This window comes from Enoplosus armatus, chromosome 19 (assembly GCF_043641665.1).
Source record: "Enoplosus armatus isolate fEnoArm2 chromosome 19, fEnoArm2.hap1, whole genome shotgun sequence".
In the NCBI taxonomy this organism is placed as follows: Eukaryota; Metazoa; Chordata; class Actinopteri; order Centrarchiformes; family Enoplosidae; genus Enoplosus; species Enoplosus armatus.
Genome location: NC_092198.1, coordinates 16773526 through 16800111, shown reverse-complemented (window position 1 = coordinate 16800111; position 26586 = coordinate 16773526). Strand labels below are relative to the sequence as shown.

At 39.0% G+C, this 26586-nt stretch overlaps 1 protein-coding gene across 1 annotated transcript in view; it reads left to right on the top strand.

Annotated features, from left to right (window-relative positions):
• ptprk (protein tyrosine phosphatase receptor type K) overlaps positions 1 to 23703 on the top strand; it is a 100962-nt gene extending 77259 nt beyond the window's left edge. The window contains exons 21-40 of the mRNA XM_070925662.1: positions 3458 to 3593; positions 10133 to 10293; positions 11052 to 11087; positions 13226 to 13237; positions 13539 to 13726; positions 14293 to 14380; positions 14992 to 15068; positions 16376 to 16393; positions 17058 to 17094; positions 17212 to 17309; positions 17624 to 17740; positions 17968 to 18122; positions 18266 to 18401; positions 19225 to 19374; positions 19607 to 19780; positions 21372 to 21503; positions 22189 to 22314; positions 22424 to 22587; positions 23024 to 23159; positions 23521 to 23703. Of these exons, the coding sequence (XP_070781763.1) occupies positions 3458 to 3593; positions 10133 to 10293; positions 11052 to 11087; positions 13226 to 13237; positions 13539 to 13726; positions 14293 to 14380; positions 14992 to 15068; positions 16376 to 16393; positions 17058 to 17094; positions 17212 to 17309; positions 17624 to 17740; positions 17968 to 18122; positions 18266 to 18401; positions 19225 to 19374; positions 19607 to 19780; positions 21372 to 21503; positions 22189 to 22314; positions 22424 to 22587; positions 23024 to 23159; positions 23521 to 23574 (2195 nt within the window). The 3' untranslated portion in view covers positions 23575 to 23703. The remainder of the gene's footprint in view (positions 1 to 3457; positions 3594 to 10132; positions 10294 to 11051; positions 11088 to 13225; positions 13238 to 13538; positions 13727 to 14292; positions 14381 to 14991; positions 15069 to 16375; positions 16394 to 17057; positions 17095 to 17211; positions 17310 to 17623; positions 17741 to 17967; positions 18123 to 18265; positions 18402 to 19224; positions 19375 to 19606; positions 19781 to 21371; positions 21504 to 22188; positions 22315 to 22423; positions 22588 to 23023; positions 23160 to 23520) is intronic.
• Positions 23704 to 26586: the final 2883 nt, after the last annotated feature.

The window sequence follows — 26586 nt, the reverse complement described above, 5'->3', positions numbered from 1 at the left end:
TAGGTTCTGCTGTAACTTTTTACAGATTACCAAATTATCACTTAATGTACTTACTTTAGTTTAGAAACCATGTGAGGATTTATTCTTAATCAAAAAGTCATGGGAATTGTTTTTGTCTCCATGCCTAGAAAAGTTATGGACATTACAGGTTTTACTAATAATTGATTCATATTAAGTATTTTCCCAATTTTATGAAGCTTGTCGTTAAAAAGATTCCTTAAAGATTAAGACATGCACCCGTGGAAAAAGCAAACCAACAATGAATTGAACCAATTAAGTTTTGCCTGTGTAGCCAAAGCCCGATATATCTTATTCTTCTGTGCCATAGAGCTCCATTCTTGTCTAAAAACTATTAAAAACACATCAATGAGCCACACTGTTGCTTCATTACCATGACCATGGGCATTGTAGTTTGTTTTGAGATACCACACGCACTGTTCTGCTGCCGTAAATACTCTCTATACCACTAAATGTGTAAAATATAGTCCCCAAGAAATGCACTATTTACTCCTGTTTGAGTGACATTTGCTAAAAGCTACAGTGCCCAGCTGTTTTAAAAAATGGTGTAGACTGAAACTATATATTTGGAAACTATATATTTGTGATTTGTGTTTTTAAAGATTTACTGTAAGTCTTAGGGCTTTGGGCTGAGTGCCAGAACTAAGAGAGGCATTGTTGGTTAGTGTTAGGGAATTTGAATAAAAAAAAATAGAAAAATATAGAATAACTCCAACGTTATACTTTCAAAGCAACATTTTGGCGAACACATCACTGCTCTTGCTTCATCTGTCAATCTGAGTCCTGTGTTGTGGTATTAATATTGTTACATAATGACATGGGGCAGGATGGGGACATTTCAAAGATTTCAGCAGCAGAAACATTTTATGAAAAAATAATATGTTAAGGTCACAAATATTGAGGGAGATAAAGAGAGAGAGGGAGATTATGTTTATCTTGTTGATATTTAGCATTAGAAGTGGATTATTGTTTGATAGATGTATTGCATTATATTGAGTTTTGTGCATATGTCTTTGTGTTGGATTATTTGGATTATCATAATGCATGATAATGTTCTTACGTTGCAGAACAAACTATTCTGGCGTTATGGGATCAGATCACTAAGCTTAGGAGCATGAAAACAGATGCCCGCTCTCTTGTCCATGATCAACAGGGGTTGAATCTCCACTACAGCGTGCCCTCTGACTGCAATATAATTTGTGAATTATATTCCAAAGAGACGAAATCGGGGAGTTCAGACAATTCTCTGAAGTCATCAGGAACAGAAATTAGTTTGAGTACAAGTAATGTACGTTGACATTGGGGCAGAAACATTGGACAGCTACAGTCAAATTGCATTTTAAGCATTTCCCAATGAGAGCATGACACCAAGGATGACCTGAAATACTCTGAAAAGACACAGTGCAAGCCACAGTCAATTCAGCATTTCTTTATTTGTGAATATGTAGTCGATGTCTGTTTTTTGGTTATCTTTTTTGTGTGGTTGCAGCTTGGAGTAGTGGGAGTAGTGAGTGTGCAGAGAGTTCACTGGTTCAGTACATTCACTATCAGGTGATACAACGAAATGAATGAGAAGCTGAAATCTGTGTAAGCTGAGTGTTTTTAGTTCAATTGACCCAGCTCCAGAAGATGATACAGGGATAAACATTGTAAGCTTCCACTGATCACTCTGTTGGTGCCTTTTGACTGGATTTAATCTAAACAGTGTACAAGAAAATGTAAAATTATTATCCTGGATTGTTAATGGCCCTTGGGATGATATTGTCTGTCAGTTGGTTGACCACTTTGTTCCAGATTGAAATATCTCAACAGCTGAATGGATTACCATGAATTTTTGTCCGGTTATTCATGTTTCCCAGCGGCTGAATCTTAAGTACTTTTGGGATCCCCTGACTTTTCATCTAGCTTCACCAGCAGGTCAAAGTTTTAATTTGTCCAGTACTTTGGTTTATGACCCAATACCTGCAAAACAAATTACATTTCAGCTCAGCTGTACTTGTGTTAATTGTTCAACAAATGTTAACAGGCCAATAGGCTGGAACATGGTAAACATTATACCTGCTTAACATGCCTCATGTTAGCATTCTGACGTTAGCATTTAGCTTCTTCTTTAGAGTCTTGTTTCTTAGTTGTGTCACTAAAGCTATACCTGCTTTATGTCCAGATGTCTAATATAAGATAAATACTCTGAAATGTTCAGATATGAGCTGTTCAGTAGAAGCGACTCTTGTGGGTAGAAGCAATCACTTTTGTTCATCATTACATGGCAGTCATTTTAATGAAGAATTTACTGTTAATCTCAATATTTTAATCAGTGAGCCAAATAAGCTTCTCAAACAAAACCTTTGGCTATATTTGCATCAGGAATGAGGAGTTACCTTGGCATTTGTGTTGGCAGTTGTCTGACTTTGCTTTACAAGGAATATTTAGAGTCTTGATATTTACCTGATCTTTGGCACAGGGATGATTAAACTGTCCTATTTAAATGACTTGTCGGGATTTGTCTCCTCATCACATTCACCACTTTTCCTGATGTGGGGGAATTTTGTAAAGACAGCTTGAGAGAAAGCAAACACAATTCCTGAGGCTGTTGGGTGGCATACTTTGCCAGCTTTACAGTAGGTGACATGGGGTTGTGTAAATACTTCATAACAGTGCCAAGATTCTATTACTTGTATAACAGGCTTATAGTCAGTGCAAGAGAGCAACATTTCAGAAATGTGGAGAGGGTCTGCAGCGCTGAAGATTCAGGGTTCCTGGAAAGTTTACTTGACTGGTGCATTTTATTTTATTTGACCAGTTCGCTGTTCGCCCACAAGATTTGTTTCAAAAACAAATGGTTTCTGTGCTTGGAAACGTTATCATTTTTTAAGTTTTTCTTTGTCCGATATCATGCAGCTCTTCTACAAAAAATGTACTCAGCTGTTGGAAAACCCAGACGATAAAGCTTTTCAAGATGAATCCAACTGTTATTGTTTGATTTTCGTTTTTTTTAGTTTCTTAAGCTACTGCTGAAAAACACTTTCTGATTCATAATATTTCTCTGACTCTAATAATTGACAAAAATAATTCCATTACTTTTCACATCCTTTTTATTTAGGATTGTTACAGTACTGCAGCATTTCTAGATGTTGCTTTTTTCACTTGATGTCCCTTTAATGTAATTTAGTGGCTTTCCACTGAAGTTTACATTCTTAAATAAGCACAAGATAGCCTTTATTTTAATAATTAGATCCATGGGTATTGTATTTTTAGTGGTGGTTTGCATCTTGTAAATACACCAAATTGTTACAAATAGGGATGTAAAATGACCTTTTCTTATGATTTCACTCCTAATACTACAAAGGAATCAATAATTACTGTCGTATTCTGGTAGTTTGAACTGATATTATGTTGGGGCCACGGTATTGATGTTGTTTTGTTATCTTTTCTTTTACAGGTGCTACAGAGGAGCCAGAAGTCATCCCTGACCCCGCTAAACAGACGGATCGGGTGGTAAAGATCGCTGGGATCAGTGCTGGTGTTCTCGTCTTTATACTGCTGGTGCTGGTAGCCATCCTATTGGTCAAGAAGAGGTGAGTGACAGCCCCTAACCACACCCACTAAAACAGCTTTAATGAAGAGTACAAATACTACGTGAACAACAGTATTACACCAACACGCATGCAGATGCGAAGACCACACAGACACAAATGTGCACATGAATCCATTCTCTTGTTGTGTGTTGGTCCAGTATTTGCTGTAGTAACACCATCTTCCATCCATCCACCATAAACGTTGATCTCCCTACAGAACCAGCTTGATCACTTCCTGAAGTTTGCTCTGTTTTTAAGGCAACAAATAGCTGAAGGCTTGTTTTCCTGAGATCCCTGTTAAAATATGGAATTTCCAAAATTAGAAACTCCTGCTTCACAGTTGTGTGGTTTGGTGCAAGAAAGATCTGAGGCCATATTTGTTTTTCTTGTACAGTACAGCTGTTGAATCAAACTAGACAAAACAGCCACTCAGAACAGCTGACTAAACTGAGAGCAAGAAAGACAAACACAGTGAACAAGATCCTCAAGCAGAAGATTTGATAACGTATATATGATATGTAACATACATAATGTCTAATAAAAACCTAGAATGTGGTATTGTAGAGCTAAAGGGATACACAGATAAAGGTCCATTGTGCATAGAAAAGGAGAATTTGGCAAATTTGATTGAGGAAAAAGCAAAATGTTGGAAAGTGGAGAGTGAAGGGTGGTTGGTTGGAGTTAAGGTTAGAGGTGTTCACAAAGGAATTCACTTTAAGCCCCATATTGCCCCATACACTTTATTCTATGAGGTTCACACAGTTTCTCATGTATTGTAATGTGGGGTACTAGATTACTCACTGAAAAGTTTTCTATAAAAGAAGAAATGAAAGAAAATGTGAACATAGAGACTGAAAGAATGATATTTCTCTATATATACCTCATCCTTCACTTATAGAATAGCACTGAGAAGAGTCCCAGTTGGTCCTGGTGTCACTATAACGCTTTGGCCTGTGATGTATTAGTTTGGTGCAGGGCTCCACCATGTGGTGGCTGAACACAGCTACAACATGAGAAAGCAGCTGCAGTGTTGAGACAATAGTGAGAAGATAACTCTTATAAATGTCTGTGACATTTCTGGTAGGCTTATGCTATTGTCCTATTTCTGTAATAAGTTAGGATGGCTGCTGTATGTCTATGAAGCAACAGTTGAAGCAAAGTTGTTTTGCCTCACCAGAAGTCATTTAATTTCCAGGGCTCCACATCTGCAACCGCCCACTCCAAGTTTAGACAATTATTGTTTTGCATATAACCCGCTCTCTATTCATCCGATTTCTGAGTAGCTATGAGGTTACATGAGCTGAATTATGCCTTTGTACTTTTCAGGGCGTGTATGTGCATATGTGTATGCACATTTATAAGTCATGTACACGAGAGTATGTGTGTAATAATTAAACATGTCGTTCTTCCTGTGACCTTTCAATTAAAATCTGGTGTTCAGGGAACCTGAGTGCCTCATTAAAAAGAGAATAATTAGGACTTCAATTTGCATATTCAGTGCAGATACATTCACGTCAAGTGTGTCATATATCATCTGTTCTTATTATAATAAAAAACATAGATAGCTTGGTTTGCTCATTGACCAACATATATCTTCAACACAGAAATGTAAGATTAATCATCATCATATTAAGAAAATGTCTCTTTCAGGAGATACTGTACATGATCTCCTCTGAACACTGAAGTGTTGCATCTTGCCAGAGGCTTTAGAGAGCACGCAGACAGTCTCTCAATTACTACCAATCATGATCTCACTCAGCAAATCAAAAACAATTAGAGACATTAAATTACAGTCAGTAATGAACTCTCGTCACTGGAGAACGTTGCTCTTGCAGCCCCTGACCTCCATATTTTTATTCTAATTCTCTGAATGAATTCATGTGATCCAGCATCCGTGCTGCTGCTCTAGTGTCAAAGTGTAATTGAAAATGATTACCGAAGGACGTAAAGCGTAAAGTGTGGAAATATGCTCACTATTGTCCAAAAACCTGACAATGTTTGATCCATAGTTTGCACTCAGTGGCCTGATTACTGTAACATGTTTTATGAACATTATATGTCCCAAGACGATTTTAGGCCTTTTGATAATAGAAAATTGGTCCAAATTGAAAGATAATGCATTTTTGGCAGGCAACTGTTGTTTACGACTCTGTAATTGCCTGCACAGCCTGGAGGAACCGAATTCAGTGTCTGTTGTTGCCTTGAACTGTAACCAGCTCAAGCTGCATTCATGCATTTGGACTAAAGGAGACTTCAAATAGAAGTTACCACTAGATCAGTAAGTGTTGAAGGGACTGCCACAGGATGTTCCTATAAACTAAAACATCATGTTAAAATGTTATATTTAGGATGAAACTGCATCTTACCAATACAATACAATGGAAACAAGGAACATTTTCAAGTATTACATTTAAGTGTTGTGTTTCTAGGTATATACTTGGTGTTTTTTATTTGTTTCTTTATTTATGGTTTTAGTTTGATTTATGAGAACAAATTAGATTGTGTAGCAGTCAACATTGATCAACTCATGATAACAGTTTCTGGTTGAGAAAACTTATTTGCATATCTCTGCATGGGATATGAAATTGCCTTTGAGCGACTTAGAGTCCTAAAAACTTGGTTTGGGTTCTAATTTCATGTTTGTTTTTAACTATGACATTGTGTTGAGCTCTGAAAATGAATGCTCATTCTGACATTTTTAGATGGATTTGTAACCAAACTGTGACAATTGACTTAGAAAATGAATTTTATCAAAAGATTTGTGATTTTATGTCACTCTCATGAGTGTGAAGTTACAGTGACAACACTTAGTAGTTTTCACCATGAAGGTTTCTGGGGAGATCAATCTTCATCGTCATTGAACCTGTACAACTTTGAACAATACTGCATCTTTAAAATGGTGGGACATGATGACATCGCAATGACATCATGCTTGCTTTACAGGAAGCGAGCTGCGTGGTTTTACAGATCGGATAGCTTTGTATTAGCTCTGACAAATTGTTTACTATCCATAGGAGTAAGTAAAGGTGATTGGCTGATTAGGGCTAAACATCTCTGATCAGGGATCAGTAAATGCAACTTAAAAATATTGCATGATTTTTTTAAATATTACACTTCCAGAAGCAAAGGAGAGAGAAAGACTGCATGTTAATAGTCAAATATTGATATTTTGTTGTTATTTTAGTAGTAGTCTCTTAGCTTGTTTTGTAGTATTTATTTAGCATCAAACTTTTTTTTAAAGAAAGAGGGCCCATATTTATTATAACAACCCCTTGCATGACCCTCAAGTTGTAGCAATCAAAAGGTGTTTTCTTCTGTTTCTGTTGTTGCTGGTTGGGACAGGACAGTATTGTCCTAATTTGCATATTCATGACCCTTGTGTCTCACTCTTTGCTTTCTGATTGGCTCACAACCCCAGGAGGACCTACTATTCATACTCTTATTACCTGTAAGTAAACAACCAATCAACAATCAGCTCACCCAGCTGCTGTTATCTTATTGGGCAAATTATTAGTGGCTAGTTGTTGTTATTTTTAAAGATGCAGTATACTTTTTTCAAGACAAAACACATTTTCAGCTCTGACCAACCAGCCAAAGCCATCCTCATTGACACCTTTGCCAGGGTGGGGGTCAATTCACTTTCATGTCAGTCAGGTCAGGACTGAAGTGAATTTCTTATTTTCAACCATGTATATAAACATATTTAGATCCCTAGATACTGAAAATGCTTTTTTTTAAAGAAAGAAAATGTTGATGGTTTCATGTCTAAAGACAACAAGAAATAAATAAATGCTGAATCATTAGCAGTGTCAGCTTCTATTAAAGGGACTGAACTGACTGTGAATTGACCTCAGCCCTGGTGTCCTCTACATGCTCCAAAGTTGCTCTGAAGCAGGCTTATAAAGGCCAAAGTCGGCCATAAACCAGAACAAAGCAGGCCAAAGTGGGACGACACAGGCCTAAGCGTGTTATTTGAAAAAAGAATGCTGCACTTGTGACTTGTAGCTCTTTGTGTGCATGTAGTCATGTGATCATCCATCCGCCCATCAAGTCACAGGTATCATGGTAACTCTGCTGCACATGCTCAGTGTCTCTTTCCTGGTTCCCGTCCTTAACAGGCAGCTTCCTTTTTTAGCACATGGCTCTGATTTTGGTTGTTCTTGGTGTTTTTTCTCGTGTTGTGGGTACTCCCTTCTCTACTCTGTCTCTTATGGTCTCTCACCGGCTGTGACCCAAATGGATCCCTAATTACTTCCTTTAAAAAGAGCTATTTAGTGCACCAAATAGCACAGATTAATAAATGAATATGGACATTTATTTATCACCAGCGTGTGTCTGCATTCACCGTGACAAGTTAGCATCACGTTACCGAAAGGTCCCATGAAATGGTGCCATGACGTCTTTAATGTGTAAACTACAAAAGTATAGTTATGGATAGATTTAATAAGATGGGCAGAAAGACAGGATTGTTCAAAAAATGTTTGGCTACTTTTCTCTACTTTAGCACGAGATCACCACCCTTCTCTGTTTACCAGGAAGTAGCAGTTTACCAAGAAGTTGGTAGTAATGGAAAAACAATTTAGCATCTGTTCAAATACATTTATCTTCTACATTTTCCTTTTTGGTCCTCCTACAGACCATCCAACCTTATTTAATCATGTTTCACATGTATAAATTCATCTCCTGGTATATTTTACCAAACCGCGTTTACAAAGATGACCTTATTGCAGGAGAGGATATTGCCATGTATTTAGTTTCGCTCTTTATTAATAAGAGATTTGCAGGGTGTCTTGGCATACATCTAACCATTTTAATGACATGTCCAGTAGATTACAGTACATTTTACGAACACATATCGTGCTTGAATTAAATTCACAATTTAATGTTACAGTTCCGACTTAATAAATATATAAAACTTAAATAGAGATCCACTCTAGTTCTGGTCACAGCTACCCCCTTTCTTTCTCTCTGTTTCTCCTGTTTCTCTCTCTATTCGATACAATATATATAGTACAAGTACACAGCATATGTTGGTTTATTATATAAATATATGGCCTTCTCTCCTGTTTTCATGACTTTCTGATACAATCACAAACACCCACACAAACTGCTGCACCTGGTCAGATGTTAAACCAATGTTCCTACTGAGTGTGTGAGTGTATTATGTGTGTATGTGGTCTTAGAGGTGGAGTTGGTGTGTTTTGGGGTCAAGAGGTAAAATATACAATAAAACACACAGCATGCTTTCTGTCCGTTTACTGGGAAGAAGTCAGAGCCGTACATTATATCAGTTATGCAACAATCAAATATATATTTCTTCATCAGACCTCTGAGAAAATAATATATTTTTACGTTAAGTTGGAGATCAAACTTATATACATGTGAGGAACCAACTAATTTAAAGCAGGCCATGTAAAAACATGATAAATGTTTGTTGACCTGTACAGGTGTTGTTCTAACTGATGTCCATGTATGGCTCTGGGTGCAAAATGTTCCTGCATGCTCTGTCATGCTCGAAGTATTAAGCCCTCTACAGTTATTTTTTCCCTGGGATTTTAGGGATTGCTGAGAGAGTTAAACCTGAACAGGATACCCTGATGTTTAGATTTTAAACTGTTATTTTTCTTCACCAGGCAGCAGTGTCATGATAAAGAAAGGTTTATGTTGCTTGTAAAAAAAAAAAAAGGGTATAGTTTTTAATTTCAAATAAAACAACAGCCCATGAAGAAAAATAGGAGATTAAATTGAAAATCAGGTATCTCTAAAATGTATCTTTCCTAGAAAGACAGTTCTCTCATAATTCTGGACTGACTGTTTAAGAAATGGCCTCAAGTCCTACTGCTCATACTGTGTGATGATATCTGTGGTACTTTGGTTGGTAAATGGTTTTCCCTGAGTTTCTATGGATCATAAGTCATTCCCTTACTGTTGTTGTAATGGGATTCTTCCTATCTTTGCTGTCGGATGAAAACCAAATATTTAATACTTTGTTGTTGTTTTCTTACATATTTTTCCTGTTTGTTTGTTTTTTTCTTTTCACTTTAATGAAAGCCTTCATTCTGATAATGATAAAAGTTCTTCAAAGGTTTTCATCTGACAGCTCATCTATGGTACCGAGGTTGATAACAGGTTTTCCCTTTGCTACTTGTAGGTCATTTCCCCTGGTCTGTATTAGATGCTACTTTCCGTCTGCTCCTATAGCTGAGCCTGTTACATGCTGCCATTTACAAACAAGCCTTTCCTCTACATCCCTTGCCTGTTCTCTCCTCTTTCCCTCCTCTCTTTCTCTCTTCTCCCCACCTTTCTTCTTCTCTCCTTTTCTCTTCCTTGTTGCTTCTAAACTCTGCATCTTGAATCAGCAGCCTGCAGCCCCCTAGCCGTGCTGTTGTTGGCAAAAAAAGACGTGACACCACCCACTTCATACAAAATCATATTATACTAAAACATTTGATACTATTAAGGCGGTGGTCTGCAGGCTGGCTGATCTCTGGGTGTTTGTTTACGAGATGTCTGACTGTGTGTGTCTCTGCTCCTGACAGGAAACTGGCTAAAAAACGTAAAGACGCCATCGGAACGACTCGGCAGGAAATGACTCACATGGTGAATGCCATGGATCGCAGCTATGCTGACCAGAGCACTCTGCATGGAGAGGATCCCATGGCTGTGACATTCATGGACTCTCACAACTACAACAACAGATGTAGGTTCATAAACAAGCCATAAACCATAAACAGTAGTATTTACCATGGACTGTCTTCGAAACTCTGTCAACTCTGAACTTGAACAAATCTACGTATTTTCATTCCTTCTCTTCTTACTGATGAAACTTAAATTTTACAATTGAAAATGTTGCAAGGAGTTATTTTCATTATTGATTCATCTTAGTAGTGAAAAATGTCCAGATACCCAGAGTCTACAGTAACGTTTTCAAATGTCTTATTCTGCCCAACCAACAGTCCAAACCTCAAAGATATTCCGTTTTCAGTGATATAAAACACGGGAAAGCAGTAAACCCTCACAGGTTAGGTTTGGTATTTTTGTCTGGAAAATGACCAAGCTTTAGAAATGACCAAGCTGTAGAAATAACAACTCAAGAATCGATTCAGTCGGATCAGTTTAACAGTTTGAGTATTGGAAACAAAGAAAGGGTGTAGAAAGGGTACATATACAAAGAAATTGTTTTAAATCATTTCTGTCTCAGGTTAAATACTTCATAGCTGTACCAGACCACATTGAGCAAAGCACAAATTATGGGATGATTTTGCCAAGATGTATGATTTTTCACTCATGGTTAGGTCATGACTGGAGACCATGTAGTCCATCAGTAGCCATTCACAGCTCCCCTTCTTTGTTTGTGAGAATTTTCCTGACGCTCACTGCTCACTTCTAGGTCCTCATCTATTTTTGAGTGACGCTGAATATATTTAGAACATTTCCTCACCGTGTTTCCTCCCGCAGTGCCCAACGATCCTCTGGTTCCTACTGCTGTGCTAGGTGAGACTTCTGGCATGGTTGGATATGTCACATTTAACACTAGTTCCCTTTTATTGATCACCCATCGTCATCTCAAAGCCCCTGTGCTTGTAGCCCCGCCTTGTCTGTCTCAGTTACGCCCAGTTAAAATATCAGACATGGTCAAAACTTCCATCACATCCTGCAGTGTTGTGTACTTTGACCTCTGTCGTGTGCTGTATCTTTATGTGGGTGGATAGTTTGGCTTGACTGAAGTTTTGGTACCACTATGTTGTCTCTTATCTACTTTTGAGAAGTGCTAGATGACTGAAATGAACAGAATTAAAGAGAAATACAACAAAAATATAAAATAGGTGTTTGGATTTGGTTCAAAGGCATTCTAAAGACGTGTAATGCATCAGAATATATGAGGATAGCAAAACTGTTTGCTCATCTTTTTATCTTTTTTTTTTTGCCACCTAGTGCCAACTCTCTGTGTAAAACATGGCCGGTACTAAAAACTCCAACAGCCACGCACTTCATCTGTCGTACTGTGTTTTCCCTTTGTTCAATCACTCCCAATCCCAGCCACGGTTTCTGTTTCCTACTGAGAGTTATTGATATTCACAGTAATTACCATCATTCTCCCTTAGAGACCTCATTATTTCCAGTTTGGAGTCGTTTTAAGGCCTGCCATTTCCTGTCCCAAAAAACGACAGAAACTGATGCTTAAAAGGGGGAAGACAAATTGTCACATTGCCACTGTAAAAGTACTTCAGATTAAATCTGTGACATCAATTGACAGCGAACAACTTAGTGCCTACAGCCCTGTGTGTTTGGAAGTTTTTCTGTGCACTGGATCTAGCAGTCTGCTTGAGTATCTACCATCTGTGTTATTCCCTTGGCTTCTTTTGTTGCTGATGCCCCAGTCTGAATCGTGAAAGCTGTAGTTTTTGCCAAGTTGGATGTTACTCCAGCTCCACTGTTGCACTGCAATGTGTTTATCTTTAGTTTGGTCTAGTGTTGACACTGCAGCATGATGTTGAGTTCTAACATACCCTTAAGGGCTCCACAATCCACAACGCCACCAAACTGTGTTAATTAACTGTTCCATAGCCTCTAATGTGGAGTGAAGGCTGCAGTTACAATCTGTCTTGGCCAATCACATCACAGAGTGGGAAGAAGTAGCAGGAAGTAGCAAATTAAGAGGCAGTGTCGAGTCAAGTTTACTGTTAATTGGCCTGACGAGGTCTTAACAAACCTTTAACAATCAGTAATGAGCTAACATGTCCTCAGAGCAGAGGAAAGCATTGGTTGGATGAAATAAACAGTGTCAGTTAATAAACAGTGGTGAAGATGAAATCAGTCGGTTGTGCTGCAACCCCAAGCTACTCCATTATACAGCCTGTCAGTCTGCGCATTACTACTGCCAACTCACATTATCCCCCACAGCTCAGAAACATTCACCTGGACGATCTGCATCAACTTGACCCCATAATTACATTTAATTTTAATACGTTTTCAATGTACACGCTTCCAAAATGCAAAGTTAATTATATCATAGATGCTGTACTCTCATGTGATAATTAAACCTGCAGCCTTTCTGCACTATATAGCAGACGATTGATCATCTGTGGTTTAAGTGTATTGTTCTATTCTCAAATTGACTAACGGATGTATCATAAAGTTCCAGGTGTATAATTATGTTCTTGTGGTTAAGTTTGTAAATATTGAATAAAACCACCGACTTTACAATGTGGATAGAAGGTGTAGAAAGCTTTGAGTAGTAGAGTGAAATATATGTTTAAGTAGTTTCAGCAGTTAATGAAAGTAATGTGGTTGTAAATAGAAGCGGATGATACCACTAGAGGGCATTACAGTAGACTTGACGGCTCAGTTTAAGTTGGTGCATCCAAATGTCTTTTATGTTGCTATAGATGTTTTAGTTAAGTGGCAAAATTCACTTAATGTCCAACACATTTGATAGATTTGTTTTTACCATTTTGTTGTCGTGCTCCATTGTTTTTGTGAAATCATCTGCTATTGTTTTTGGCTCATCCAATATGTTCAAACCACTGAGGTCCTTGCAGATCGTTTAGAGTCTTACTAACAAATCCTCTTATCCTGCAGTCTGACTAAACCTTTTGCTCTTTTTCTTTTTCTGCTGCTTTGACATGTAGTTCCAATCACAGGTGAGTATTGACAGAGAAAACAAAGTGACTAATGGTTTGGTTTGAGGAAAATGCAGTGTTTTCTTATGGTAATGGATCAAAGCCAGCAGCTAGTACCGGTTTTTGGAAGAGGAATAATGAATAGTTTTGTTGCTTTTATACAGGTAAAAGTAATGTTCTCTTTCAGCCAGTAATCAGTGAATTTGTCCAACCTACATTAACTTACAAAACACTACTTTTAGTGCCTTTAATAAAGGCGCTGATGAATGCTTAATGAATAATTTGTAGTTGAACTGACCAGTAATTTCCTCTCTCTTTGTAGATGAGAACCACAGTGCCTCCGCAGCCGAGAACAGCAGGCTTCTGGATGTTCCTCGGTATCACTGTGAAGGAACCGAATCTCCTTATCAGACAGGGCAGCTCCACCCTGCCATCAGAGTGGCCGACCTTCTGCAGCACATCAACCTAATGAAAACATCTGACAGCTACGGTTTTAAGGAGGAGTATGAAGTAAGATTATTATCAGCAGTACTTTTATTATCAGTACTAGTAGCAATAACAGTAGTATTAGTAGCCTGGTTCGTTTCAGTAGCAGTAGCAAAAGCGGCAAATGTATAAGAAGCAGCCATGTCAATATTGTTGTTTTTAGAAGTAGTGACATGAATGTTATTATCTTATAACCCTGACAAAGATATTTATGATCCTATTTTGGAGGAGTTAACAGTGCAATACATCAAGATATCTGTATGTGTTGTACACACAGTTTTAATGTATAGAACAACAAAAAGCTTATTATGAAAATCAATGATGCTGTATGTGATGTTTTGGCTTTACATTAAAATGATAAAATGGCTATTAGGGTTGAATTGCCTCTTAATTTTAGAGTATTTTCTTTGTTATTGACTGAACAGTCAAGGAGCTACAGACCTTTTTTTATGGTCCCTTTTCTTTTGTATCTTATAAGTATTGTGTAGCGAAAAACAATCATTCAAGTACTTCTAGCAGGAATGTTATGTTTAAGAATCTATGACGTGTAATTTTCTTTGCTATTGTTTTGTCTGTTGTTGGTGATACAGAGCTTCTTCGAGGGCCAGTCGGCCTCCTGGGATGTGGCCAAGAAGGAGCAGAACCGCACCAAGAACCGCTATGGGAACATTATAGCATGTAAGCGAGCAAGCTGCATTTGTGTATGTTCATGAAGAAGAATAATAGACACAATACACATGCTTTTTAGAGGTGTGTACTGATTTGGCTCTTGTGAGAACGGCTGTTATTCCATGCTCTGAAGACCTGAGGCTATTCTCTGTGTATTGTTATGTCCTCAGACTCACAAGATCAGAGTAAAATGTACTCAAAATTGTATTGTGTATAGAATATTATGTTTTTACTTGATCTCTACAGTTATTTCATATGTTTGTACTGTGATAATTATGTCAATAAACTAACTAACTCACTGGTCACAGGGAAGAACAACTCCAGGAGAGCCGGCAGTTCAAGGACTCACAGCTATGATCTGTATTCTGTAGTCCTGCCTTATGTCTATTATAGCCAAGCCATGTCAAAAAGCCATTCAGTCTGCTTTATTAGGACTGTGTAGGGGTGGTTTGATCAGATTTGATTGATGGTGAATCCCGTCACTCATAATAAGAAGCCAATTCACATCAGTGCCATTTTCTGCCCTAAAACAAATATTCTCGTACTTTTTGCTTTCCTCTCTATCTCGCTGTCTCTTTCTATCGCTCTCTCCGACACTGTATTCTTGTGTCTTTCTCTAGATGACCATTCAAGGGTTATTCTCCAGCCCATTGAAGACGACCCCTCCTCCGACTACATCAACGCCAACTACATCGATGTAAGTGGAAACGCATCGAATGCTACTATTGGCTCCCAACGAAACCAACGAAACCACACTCCCTCGCTCGTATGTCAGGCCTCTATACCTTTATTGCGTCTACCAGTCATCCATCGTTCCATTTTGCACATCCAGCCACCCCGAAAACACATCATACATATCAGCACGTGTCTCTCTCAGGTGTCAGTTCTGCTGTCCTTCTCGTGTCTCTATCCATGTGTTCATGTGTGCATCCATTCTGAATTTCTCATGGTGTCCTGATACAGCCCATTTAGATTAGGATTTAGTTTATATAAGTTACATCAAATACATGCTAGTATTTTTAATCCTCATTCGGATTTAGTAGGACTTGCAAGGAATGCAAGGGTCAACCATATAATGCTAATAGCTACACAAAGAGAGATGTTATTTCTTCATAATCTCTCTCTTTTAGTGAAATTGTTTGACGTTTTTGGGAAATACACTTATTTGCTTTCCTTTAGAGAGTCACATGAGGAGATTGATACCACCCTCATGTCTGCACTATGACTGTGCAGCTACAGCGGTTAGCTTAGCTTTGCATAAGGAAACAGCAACTTCAAACCTCACTAGTTAACATGGTATATCTTGTTTATTAAGAAATAGTCTGGCACATAACACTGTGTAAAACCACAACTTATTGTTTTACACTTAAACATTTAACAAAAGAGATACAACCTTTCACCTATCACTCCATAACTCCATCTAAATACACACCCATCCATTCATCTTTTTCCATCTCCACCCCTCCACTCTGCTGTCACCTTCACAATCATCTGCATGTTAGTTTCTCATATTATGCTTTTTTAAAATGCTAATAGTGCTTATAGCATTATCCTCTATATTATCATTAACTGTCACATGCATGCTACCTCTCACATGAAGCTAGAGTTAGAATGAAAAGAGTGGACACTCCCTGGTGTATCCAGCTAATCTCTGTTGGTACATCTATAGTTAGATGGCTGTCACATAATTTGAATTTCACTCAAAAAGCCTTGAGGCAAAGAAAGCTGGAATGTCAACAGCAATATAACTGTAATTGTTAAATGTGATTGTAAACAATCAGTCTGGAGACCTCAATGTGCTTCAGGAAGTGTCCTTTCTATTCAGTCTAATCCTACATTTCAGATCATGTTTTTTTTCTGCATGTCCTGTTCAAACTCCCATTATGTCAATGCAAATTTTCTTTTTCTGATTGGCACTCACTGACATTGTTGTGCTTTCTTTCTTTCTTTCCTTCTTCCTTTCTTTCTTCCACTCGTTCTTTCTGCCTGTGGCTTGGGCTATAGATTTGGCTGTACAGGGATGTAAGTATCACTGTGGATTCTTTCATTCATGCCCCTCAACCTTTACACCTATTCACCTCTACATCCATTCATACACTCGTCATTACATCGAATAGCGTTGTCCGAACATTTTGAGTTGCTGGGGCCTCTGCTGCATGAAAGATTTCACTCCATCGTGCCCTCCCATCAGCCCTCCTTACATCCCACTGTGTGCTGTAAATTTGCTTATGCGTAGTACCTGTTTTTGTCTTATTGCCGTCAGGAAATCCCAGTCAGTTGTTGCCGTAGCTTTTTACATCTGACAGTTGTTATGAAGGTGACAGGCATCAATTCAGAGTCAACTGTACTTCCGGCATAATTTTTAAGCTTTGTTTTAATAATTCGAGTATTGAGTGTAAAACTTCTCCCACATCCTATCACCTCGAGGAGATGACCAACTTTTCTAGCTCTTCAATACAATAAATGTGCAGGGCAACTCAACATGTAGCCCAAAAATGACAATGACATTCATGGTATTGTTACATTTACTGTAAACATCTTGGAGAAGCTCCATAATGTTTCTACTGTCGCCGGTACATAAGAACAAGCAGTTAGATTAGTTTTGACAGTTGTAATGATGCACTGCAAAGAGGTTTTTTACATTTTCTGATACATATACTTTTTATGCTTATTGTTGTGTTTGCAGGGCTACCAGAGACCAAGTCACTACATTGCTACTCAGGGTAAGATCCTTCAACACTGTCTATACAAATTCTTCATAACTGATGTTATACAGGATGTTAAAAATGTTCTTCATACAAAGTACTGAATATGCGTCTCTATGTGTTATCTATGTGTAGGTCCTGTTCATGAGACAGTGTATGACTTCTGGAGGATGGTGTGGCAGGAACAGTCAGCCTGCATCGTCATGGTGACCAATCTGGTAGAGGTGGGAAGGGTAAGTTGCTCTTTTCCTCTCTTCTGTACTCAGTTTTAGTTATTTACTTGCCTCGCAAAGTTTATAGCCAGATAAAAATCATGTAACACTTTGAAGTTGCTTTAGCACGTATGCCAGAAAGATATTCTTCAAGCATTTTATTGTTTTGAGAGAGTTAACATCACTTAAATTTGTGCTAAATCTGCAGCGCATGATATTATATTTTTTTCTTTTACATAAGATGCTGTATCTGCCATTTGATCCAGGTCTTTGTTTTATTATAATCATTATACTGTATTTGATCAAATACTAATCTTACATTTTATTTTGAACAGGTCAAGTGCTATAAGTATTGGCCAGATGATGCAGAGGTGTACGGAGACTTCAAGGTGACCTTTGTGGAGGTTGAACCTCTTGCTGAATATGTGGTTCGCACATTTACACTGGAGAGGGTGAGTGATATTCTTTAGTTTATATGTTTGTAATTCTCACACCAGATTAAATGAATGATAGAAATGTGGAGCTTCAGTAGTTGCGGATGTGTTTGTCTCTTCTGTATGGGCTCAGGGAGCTCCACACTAAATAACTGGACAGTTTGAGTCATATTCAGTGATGGAACATATATAAGGAAATGTGAACTTGACAGGTTCCATGAAATATATCTTTTGTCTTAATTTAGCGTGGTTTCAACGAGGTGCGGGAAGTCAAGCAGTTCCACTTCACGGGCTGGCCTGACCACGGAGTTCCCTATCACGCCACGGGACTACTTTCCTTCATCCGCAGAGTTAAAATCTCCAATCCACCCTCTGCTGGGCCAATTGTGGTCCACTGCAGGTATAAGAATACATGCAAACCTTTGTATACTTTATATACTCTACCACATATGATTAATATGCACCCTTACATCTGAAACATACATATATAGTCACTCAATTATAGACATACAAAATGATTTCTCTCTCTGTTTCTCTCTGCAGTGCTGGAGCAGGACGTACAGGCTGTTTCATAGTCATTGACATCATGTTGGACATGGCAGAAAGAGAAGGAGTGGTCGACATCTACAACTGTGTGAAGGCTCTTCGCTCTAGGAGGATCAACATGGTACAGACTGAGGTGACTGCATTACCCATCCTCCATCTGCATCCACATCTTAGAATGTACTCAATAATTACTCACTGTGAGACTCGGCCATCAGCATGGTGCAGGCTGAAGTGACTACATCGAGCCATCTATCTGCCACCCATTCAGAAACATGTCATCTCACTACAAAACACAGTAAACATACAATTTAATGTAATATATTACATTAGAAATATATTTCTTGGCAAGAATATTATCATGAGGATTTGAAAATATGATACTTTGGCGCCATCCAGTGGTAGGACCAGGAATGACACCATGGCAATGCATGTTGCACCTAGAATGAAGCGCCTCCATTCCCGTTGTTTTAGGCATCCTCAGTAAATATTTACTGAATAAAGGAAGAAGAAGTCAGAGCACGTACAGATACAGATGCAAACACCTGCATGCCTACATGGAAGTGACAGTAGCTGTCTTCCAAAATGTACGGCAAATCAGTCCGTGGCAGTGAAACAATCCCGCTGTCCATATCCATCAGACAGCACAGCCATTCACCAAAGCAGCCTTCAATTCACTCCCTCTCTGTCTGTTCATTGAATTGAAGCTGCAGTCATTTGCTTGGAAGATCCAAAAAGTAAACCCAACCTCGACAGTCATCATCTCATCTCCTTCACAGCTCCATCTCCCATCAGCCATCACTCTCTCACAGCGCCAGCATGCCCGCTTTCATTTGGTATCACAGCTGTTTGCGACACGTTGTGTGCGTGCTTTATTGTTTGCCAGTGTTTTTCTTATCTGGGAGTGAAAGGTGTGTATGTATATGATGATATGCATGTCTTGAATTATATGTCTTCAGGAGCAGTATATATTCATCCATGATGCCATACTAGAGGCTTGTCTATGTGGAGAAACAGCCATACCAGTCTGCGAGTTCAAAGCTGCTTTTTATGAGCTGATCCGCATCGACTCGCAGACTAACTCGTCACATCTGAAGGACGAGTTCCAGGTAAACCTCATCTGTACTTTCAGCTCTTAAAGTGACGCTTCACAATGTGGTCAGCTTGAATTCATATCAGTTATAATGCATACAACATATTTTGTGGACATGTGTTTCTCTAGCATGGTTTTAGGATATATTTTCATCTTAATGGGACCCACCCGGAATCCTAACGTTGCACGGGAAGGTAGAGCATTTTAGGAACCTGAAGACTAACTTCTACATCTCTTTCTTTGTCCAGACGTTAAACTCGGTGACTCCTCAGCCTCAGCCTGAAGACTGCAGCATCGCACTGTTGCCTAGAAACCAAGATAAGAACCGCTTTATGGATGGCCTTCCTCCTGATAGATGCCTTCCCTTCCTCATTACAATAGACGGAGAAAGCAGCAACTACATCAACGCTGCCCTGATGGATGTAAGTCTATACCACACCCACATGCACATACAGTAAGGTTGTGTTATTTTCAACACTTCAAGCAAGAGTAGTTTGGGACATTTCACATTGTGTGTGTTCTTTGTTGATGAGTACATGTGGAAACAGCCTTTTAGACCAGCAGGTGTGTCGCTTTTAACACAATTTGAGTCTATGCAATATGATTAAAAATATAAGTAAACATAAAAGGCAGATAAATAATGTCTGTTGTCCCAAACTGCAATCACATATTTGTTGAAAATGATACACACTTTTGAAACACACACAAATGATGATAAAGACAAACACATGTACATTTATATATTTATGCACATATGTCTATACAGACAACACTCACCCACTGACACACACACACACACACACACACACAGACTCCCCTCCCTGTTTGTGTGATGCTGTGTTTGTGGTTTTAGCAGCAGAAGGCTAGAGACAAATCCAGGTTCTGTAAAGACCACTAGCTTCTCTGGCCACCACCCGATCTTTAACAGCCTCATCGTTGCAGGACATTGTTTACATTGGCAACGGTTGACACTGTCTCAACATGTTGCCCATGTACCATGACTTGAAAAACAAAGTCATTAAGTAGTTAGACATTTAAGGTAAGATAGCAATATCTAGTCATTGTCAGGCATAATTACAATTTAATGTTTATTAGCAGGTCTGTTCTCACAGAAATTCTACTTTAGAGAGAGGGGAAGATAGAGGTGGGCTGTAGATTCAGTATGTGAGTTCATAATAAGGGTTGAAACACAAAATGGAGTACATGCATGGTGTGGCTTCTCTCCAACAAAATACTGCAATTTCTGCAAAACGTATTGAATTCAGTCCAATTTTTTAAGCATTTCAAGTTTAGTTACTTACCTTTGGCCTCTCTCTAACCAAGCTGTCAGAAGAGTTCCAGGTAATGGGATTTTCCTTCAAATCTCCAATACTGGATTTGTTTCATGGCTTCAGTGTCGTTCTGCCACCAGGTTTACGTTTCGCAAAGCCATTCACGCCCTAAATCCTAAACCTGACCCCGACCCCCTCACATTTGATTCTCCTTGTCATTACAAGTCACCCATCCACACCCATGTCACACACGTGGCTGCACATCTTCATTCAGGATGAGTTGGGCTCAGTTCACTTTCAGTTCACTGGGTTCATTATGTCGATAGAAAGTATTTTTGTCCATTTTCTCTTTTATTTTCTGACTTATTTTCTAATTCGATACATTTTTAAAGTGAACTCAACTGAACATAAAGTGAACTAACCCTATTAGACATAGATGTAGTGTTTTTGTAAATGCAATGCATGCTCCTCACCCTCACATCTGATAGGCCCACTGCATGCTCATGTGACCAAACATCACCTGTGTTGCCTGCTGCCCCACAAATTGTCCCACTCTGCTCTGCTGTTTGTGTCTTGATGTATGTGTGTGTGTGTGTGTGTGTGTGTGTATGTATGAGAGAAGATGTAATAAAAACAAGGAGGAAGATATCGGAGATGCAGAAACGTGTATGAAAAGCAAAACTAATTTAATTTCAATCTGTGGACGAAATGTCCTGACATTTTTTTTGTTTGTTTCCTGCAGAGCTACAGACAGCCTGCTGCATTCATTGTTACCCAGCATCCTTTGCCTAACACCGTCAAAGACTTTTGGCGTCTGGTTTACGACTATGGATGTACCAGCTTGGTGATGCTGAATGAGATTGACCTGGCTCAGGTAATTCACTTTTCATAACTTAATGATTTCATGATGTCAAAGACCGGTTGCTATTTTCAGTTTCTGAGAGGATGATATTTTATAGCAACATCAACAACAGCATCAATAAATGTAGTAGTATAACCTTTAATCATGTATACAATACTGTAAACACACACCTACTATATACACCCTTATACACAGACACAAGTCACTGAGATACACACACATACGCAATGAAGGGAGGAAAGCAAACCCTCATATCTGATATATAATAATCGTCAGGAGAGGGTTCCGCCAGTAAAACAGATCCTAGTACAGGTCCTAGTATCATCCTTTAATATGTTTTACACTGTGCCATTCCTAAAGTTGTGAAGTAAAAACTCTTGCACACCTTACTGGAATGATTTCTATGGTCAGCTGTATCAAAGAGAAATCCAGTTAAACTCCAGTCTGTGAACAGAGAGGAACCTTTATAATACTGGAGAAGATAATCCTGTCTTGCAGTTACAAAGTTGTATTAAAAGGCTAATACTGGCTTAAAATTTCAGTCTAGTCTCAACATTTTTACACCAAAGTGAGCATCCATGAACAGAATGCACCTTTACAGGAAGGTCTCTGATAGGCATCAATCATATATCTTGTAGTTATTATCTCTGTTTCTGTCGATGAACTGTATCTAACTACTGTACCTGCTTCTACTCAGGGTTGTCCCCAGTACTGGCCAGAGGAGGGCATGTTGCGTTATGGTCCAGTCCAGGTGGAATGTATGTCCTGCTCAATGGACTGTGATGTTATCAGTAGACTCTTCAGAGTCTGCAACCTCACCAGGGTTAGTAGATTCATGCCGTGTTGTTATTTTGTGGCTGAGGTCAAGACAAGGCTGCTGTTTTAGCTGAATCCATTCCTCTAAATGTGTGTGTCGTTGTTTGATCTCTCAGCCCCAGGAAGGCTACCTGATGGTTCGTCAGTTCCAGTACCTGGGCTGGGCTGGACACAGAGAGGTCCCCGCCTCCAAACGCTCCTTCCTCAAACTGATCCTGCAGGTGGACCAGTGGCAGCGCGAGGGAGAGGAGGGGGAGGGAAGAACCATCGTGCACTGCCTGTGAGTACGCACCTCAAATACACACACTCATACACTCACACAAGCAGCAGCTCTGTAAGCAACAAAAGAGCATCTTGTTTACTCTGTGAAAAAATATCAGTTCATTTGTAAATAAAAAAAGGTTGCCAACTGTTAGTTAAGACTGCGTCTAGCAGTGCTCTAATAAGGACTTATATCCACTTGAGGAATGGTAGTTAATACCACTTATCTTGCCAAGATTTGGTGATTATTATAAAAAAAAAACTCACTCAGAGTGACACTTTTCTTTAGCCAGGAAGTATTTTTGCCTGTTGATGCACAAAATGTACTGACAACGCAGGTTGATTTGTGCCAAAATCTGTGCCATCAACACTGTGAGAGGTTGCAAAACTACAACTGAAATATTAGATTGTGCGTTTTGTCACGCATCCCTGTATTATCGTCTGTGTGTTGACAGAAATGGAGGTGGGCGTAGTGGAGTTTTCTGTGCCAGCAGCATCGTGTGTGAGATGGCCAAGAGGCAGAGTGTGGTCGACGTCTTCCACGCTGTAAAGACGCTGAGGAACAGCAAACCTAACATGGTGGATACTCCGGTGAGTCGGAGGGAGATAACAAACTAAATGTTTGGTTTGATTTGGTTTATTGACAATATTTAAAATATTTACATTTATAAAAATACAATATGTCATTATTATGGAGTTATTTCCATTGTTGCCCGTGGTATTTACACAGTCCACCAATCATTATATAGAAGGAGACAGGCATTCAATGTCTGACATTAAGATATATATTAGAAAATAAGAAACCTGAATCATATGAGTGAACAATAGCTCTGGTTAAATATATAGACATATACATAATAGATATTCTCATATTTGTAAATAACAAGCCTAAACATGAAGATGTGATCACCCCGATGTTAAGTTCAGGTTATGTGTCTGTGTCCGTCTACAGGAACAGTATCGGTTCTGCTACGACCTGTCGCTGGAGTTCATCGAGTCCTCCTAAACACAGGAGAGAAGAGGAGGAGGAGGTGAAGAGGAGCAGAACATCTCTTCACTTCCCGTGTGTTTAACCCTTTGCTTTCGCTTGGTCCCGGCTCCCCTCTGTGGCGGGCCATTTCTGTAGCACCCATTTTGCGTCCCTACAAATGGCACGAGTGAAATTGTAAAGCGTCCAAACAAAGGGAAGAGTTCAGACTTTGAACAGAAGGGGCTGCTGGGAGTGCAACACAGGGGGAGATCTTACTCCTTTTACTCCTTTATGCTTATTGTACAGCTTTTTGAGTGCCAGCGGGCCCATGTATGTTTTGGGCCCCATTTAAATGTTTAGCGTCTCACCACAGCCCCTCCCATGGACTCGATGCCTCATGCTGTTTCAGCTGCAGTATCCAATGTGCACTGTAGATGTCTCCCTCCCCCCCTTTGCCAGCTGTAACCACAGCTTTTGAATAACTGCAAGTTTTCAGTGGCCCCACATTCCTGCTCTCGTGCTAATTTCTGAGTAACTTCACAGTGTTGGGCATCTCATCATGGTGATGTTTGTATATCTGCAGCCAGTACTTTTCGTACAAGAACAAGAAACTTAAAGTTACAGCCTGGCCAAACTCTGTGAACGCTTCTGTTTTCTACTCATACATCAGCAGCATCTTCATGTTACTCTTCTGGTCATTTCAGTCACTTCAGTGCTTCACAGCCCCTTTCAGCCCATCCCACATCGGTAACAAACAGTCGATGGTCAGATATCAGAATACGTAGACAAAGAAAAGAACCTAAATGTCAATCTAAGTTTGATAATTAGATAAAGTAGCATTTTAGAAACAAGACTGACAATGAAACAAAAACAGAAAGTTTACACAGGGGGAGGTATTAGGATTTTTTTTTCTTACGATATCATGAAGTGGTAACTTGAAAAGGATTTTCACAAAAATGTATACATTCAGTGTGATATGTGTCATTATGTTTTCTGCTTTCCTCATGAGCTGCGGAGTTGATTTTCTCTTGACTGTGTTTGTTGCGTCATTTACTTTATCTACTGGATAGACGTTTTGAAGTTCTTTGTACCCCAAATTGTAAAAAGAAAACATGAACACTCAAGATTTTGTTCAACCATGTGACATTAGCATAATCATGTTTGTTTCAGGGCTGGGCCCAATGCACTTTCAATTCAGCCAACTCACAAATGGGATGTTTTATTTCAAAACCCAAACATGAACAGATTTTTTAGGTACGAGGGGATCGGCTTATTTACTCTTAGAAAAGACTGAGACTAAATGCTCTGTCATGGGCAGGTTTCCATTTATGGTTTGAATGGAATTGGAAGTGAACTGACCCCAGGCCTCATTTGTTTTGTGCACTGGTGGCCAACACTTTTTTCTTTTTTTCTTTGTTTTTATTATTATTTTGTAGCTGATGTTTATTCATAAGCCAAAGACTTTGTGTAAATATGTCTATATGGATAAAGCACATTGTTTGTATTTATTGTTTGTTTACTTGCATTGCTTGTAAGAACAATCATTCTTCATTCCATGTTTACTCAACCACCAGCGTTTCTTAAACTGTGGGTCGGGACGCAAAATGGGCTGCGAGCCTGTTTCCTCTGGAGCATTGAGAGTATTAGTATGATTTAATGAGCCCATAATGGGTCCCGAGGTAAGAGGCTACATCTGCTCAATTTGGGTCCATGAAGAGAAGTTTAAGAACCCCTGATAGAAGCTGTATATTAAAGCATTAGAAGTAGTTTTTCAGTATTTAGGTGGAACTCAGTAGTATGGTCTTGTTTTCACTTAATGAAACTCTCTGTGATGTTACCGTGGTTTATTTGTGTAAAAGCTCCATTGTTCTGTTTGTGGTCAGTAGAACATCAGTGCATTTAAATGCACGGAGTATTTTGGATAATAGCTCCTATCCCTCTTAACGTCTTAGTCGGGATAAGCTGTTTATCTTCATCCTCATATCCTGCTCACCATTATCCCTGAATACACACGGACTCAGTGATGCAAACAGGCTTAGTGAGTGAAACATGCAGGACTGTGAAACAAAAAAAACATTTATTGTGCCTAATCATTTGAATTTCCTTGTTGATACAAGCATTTTAACAGCATCTTAGATGGCAAACCAGGGCTTTGTTGAATGCGTTCTCATGGACGATCAATGTTTTGAATACCTTTTGGACCATGATTCAATGTGTTTTATTCATCAGAGTGCTTCATGAATTCTTTGTGAGGCTTTACAGGCTTAAGGAATACCACATGTGTTTCTGTTGTGCACAAACTGATTCAGAATTAAACAAAAAAACAAAACTTTATTGTAAATAAAATGTCAGAGGTTCCACGTGGTTGGAACGAGAGTCGCCCAGGTCTACTGTTAAGGATGTTATTGTAAATAGACTATCATGAGTACCCTAAAAGGCTCTATTGTTGGACGAACAGTAGAGATGTAGATGATGGATGCAATGTCAGAACATTACTTTTGTTGTAGATAAAAAAAAAAAAGTCAGAGATTGTATTCCTGGGGGGTTCAACTTTCAAATTTTGACAGATATTGTTTAAAAAGCATTATAGTTTCCACTGAAACTATATTCTGTTGGTGGAACATCAAGTTTCGGGGGGGGGGGGGGGGGGGGGGGGGGTTCTTTTCTCCAGATTTCTTGTGCAACCCAAAGAAGGGAGAGAAGATTCAGAGGCCGTGACACTATGTTGTGATGGGGTTTACCAGCTGGACAAACCTGATGGCCGTCTCTATAGCATGCAGAGAGAGAAAATGACGAGAGTGTTAATTGAATACAGTATGTCAACCTTCTTAACTACACTCCTGTTAAGATGCCCATTGTTCCTCCTTAGTAAAAGTAATGGCCCTGAAGAGTAGTGAGTGAAGCAGGTGCCTGGATGAGAGAGGCCAGTCTGAGTCTAGAATTGATATTCATGGTTCATAATTATTCTTGTCTGTAATGTTTGGCTTCTTTGCTGTAATAAAGACCACTTCTTTAATTAAAACTGCCGGCCGTGTTCTGTTGTTGGCT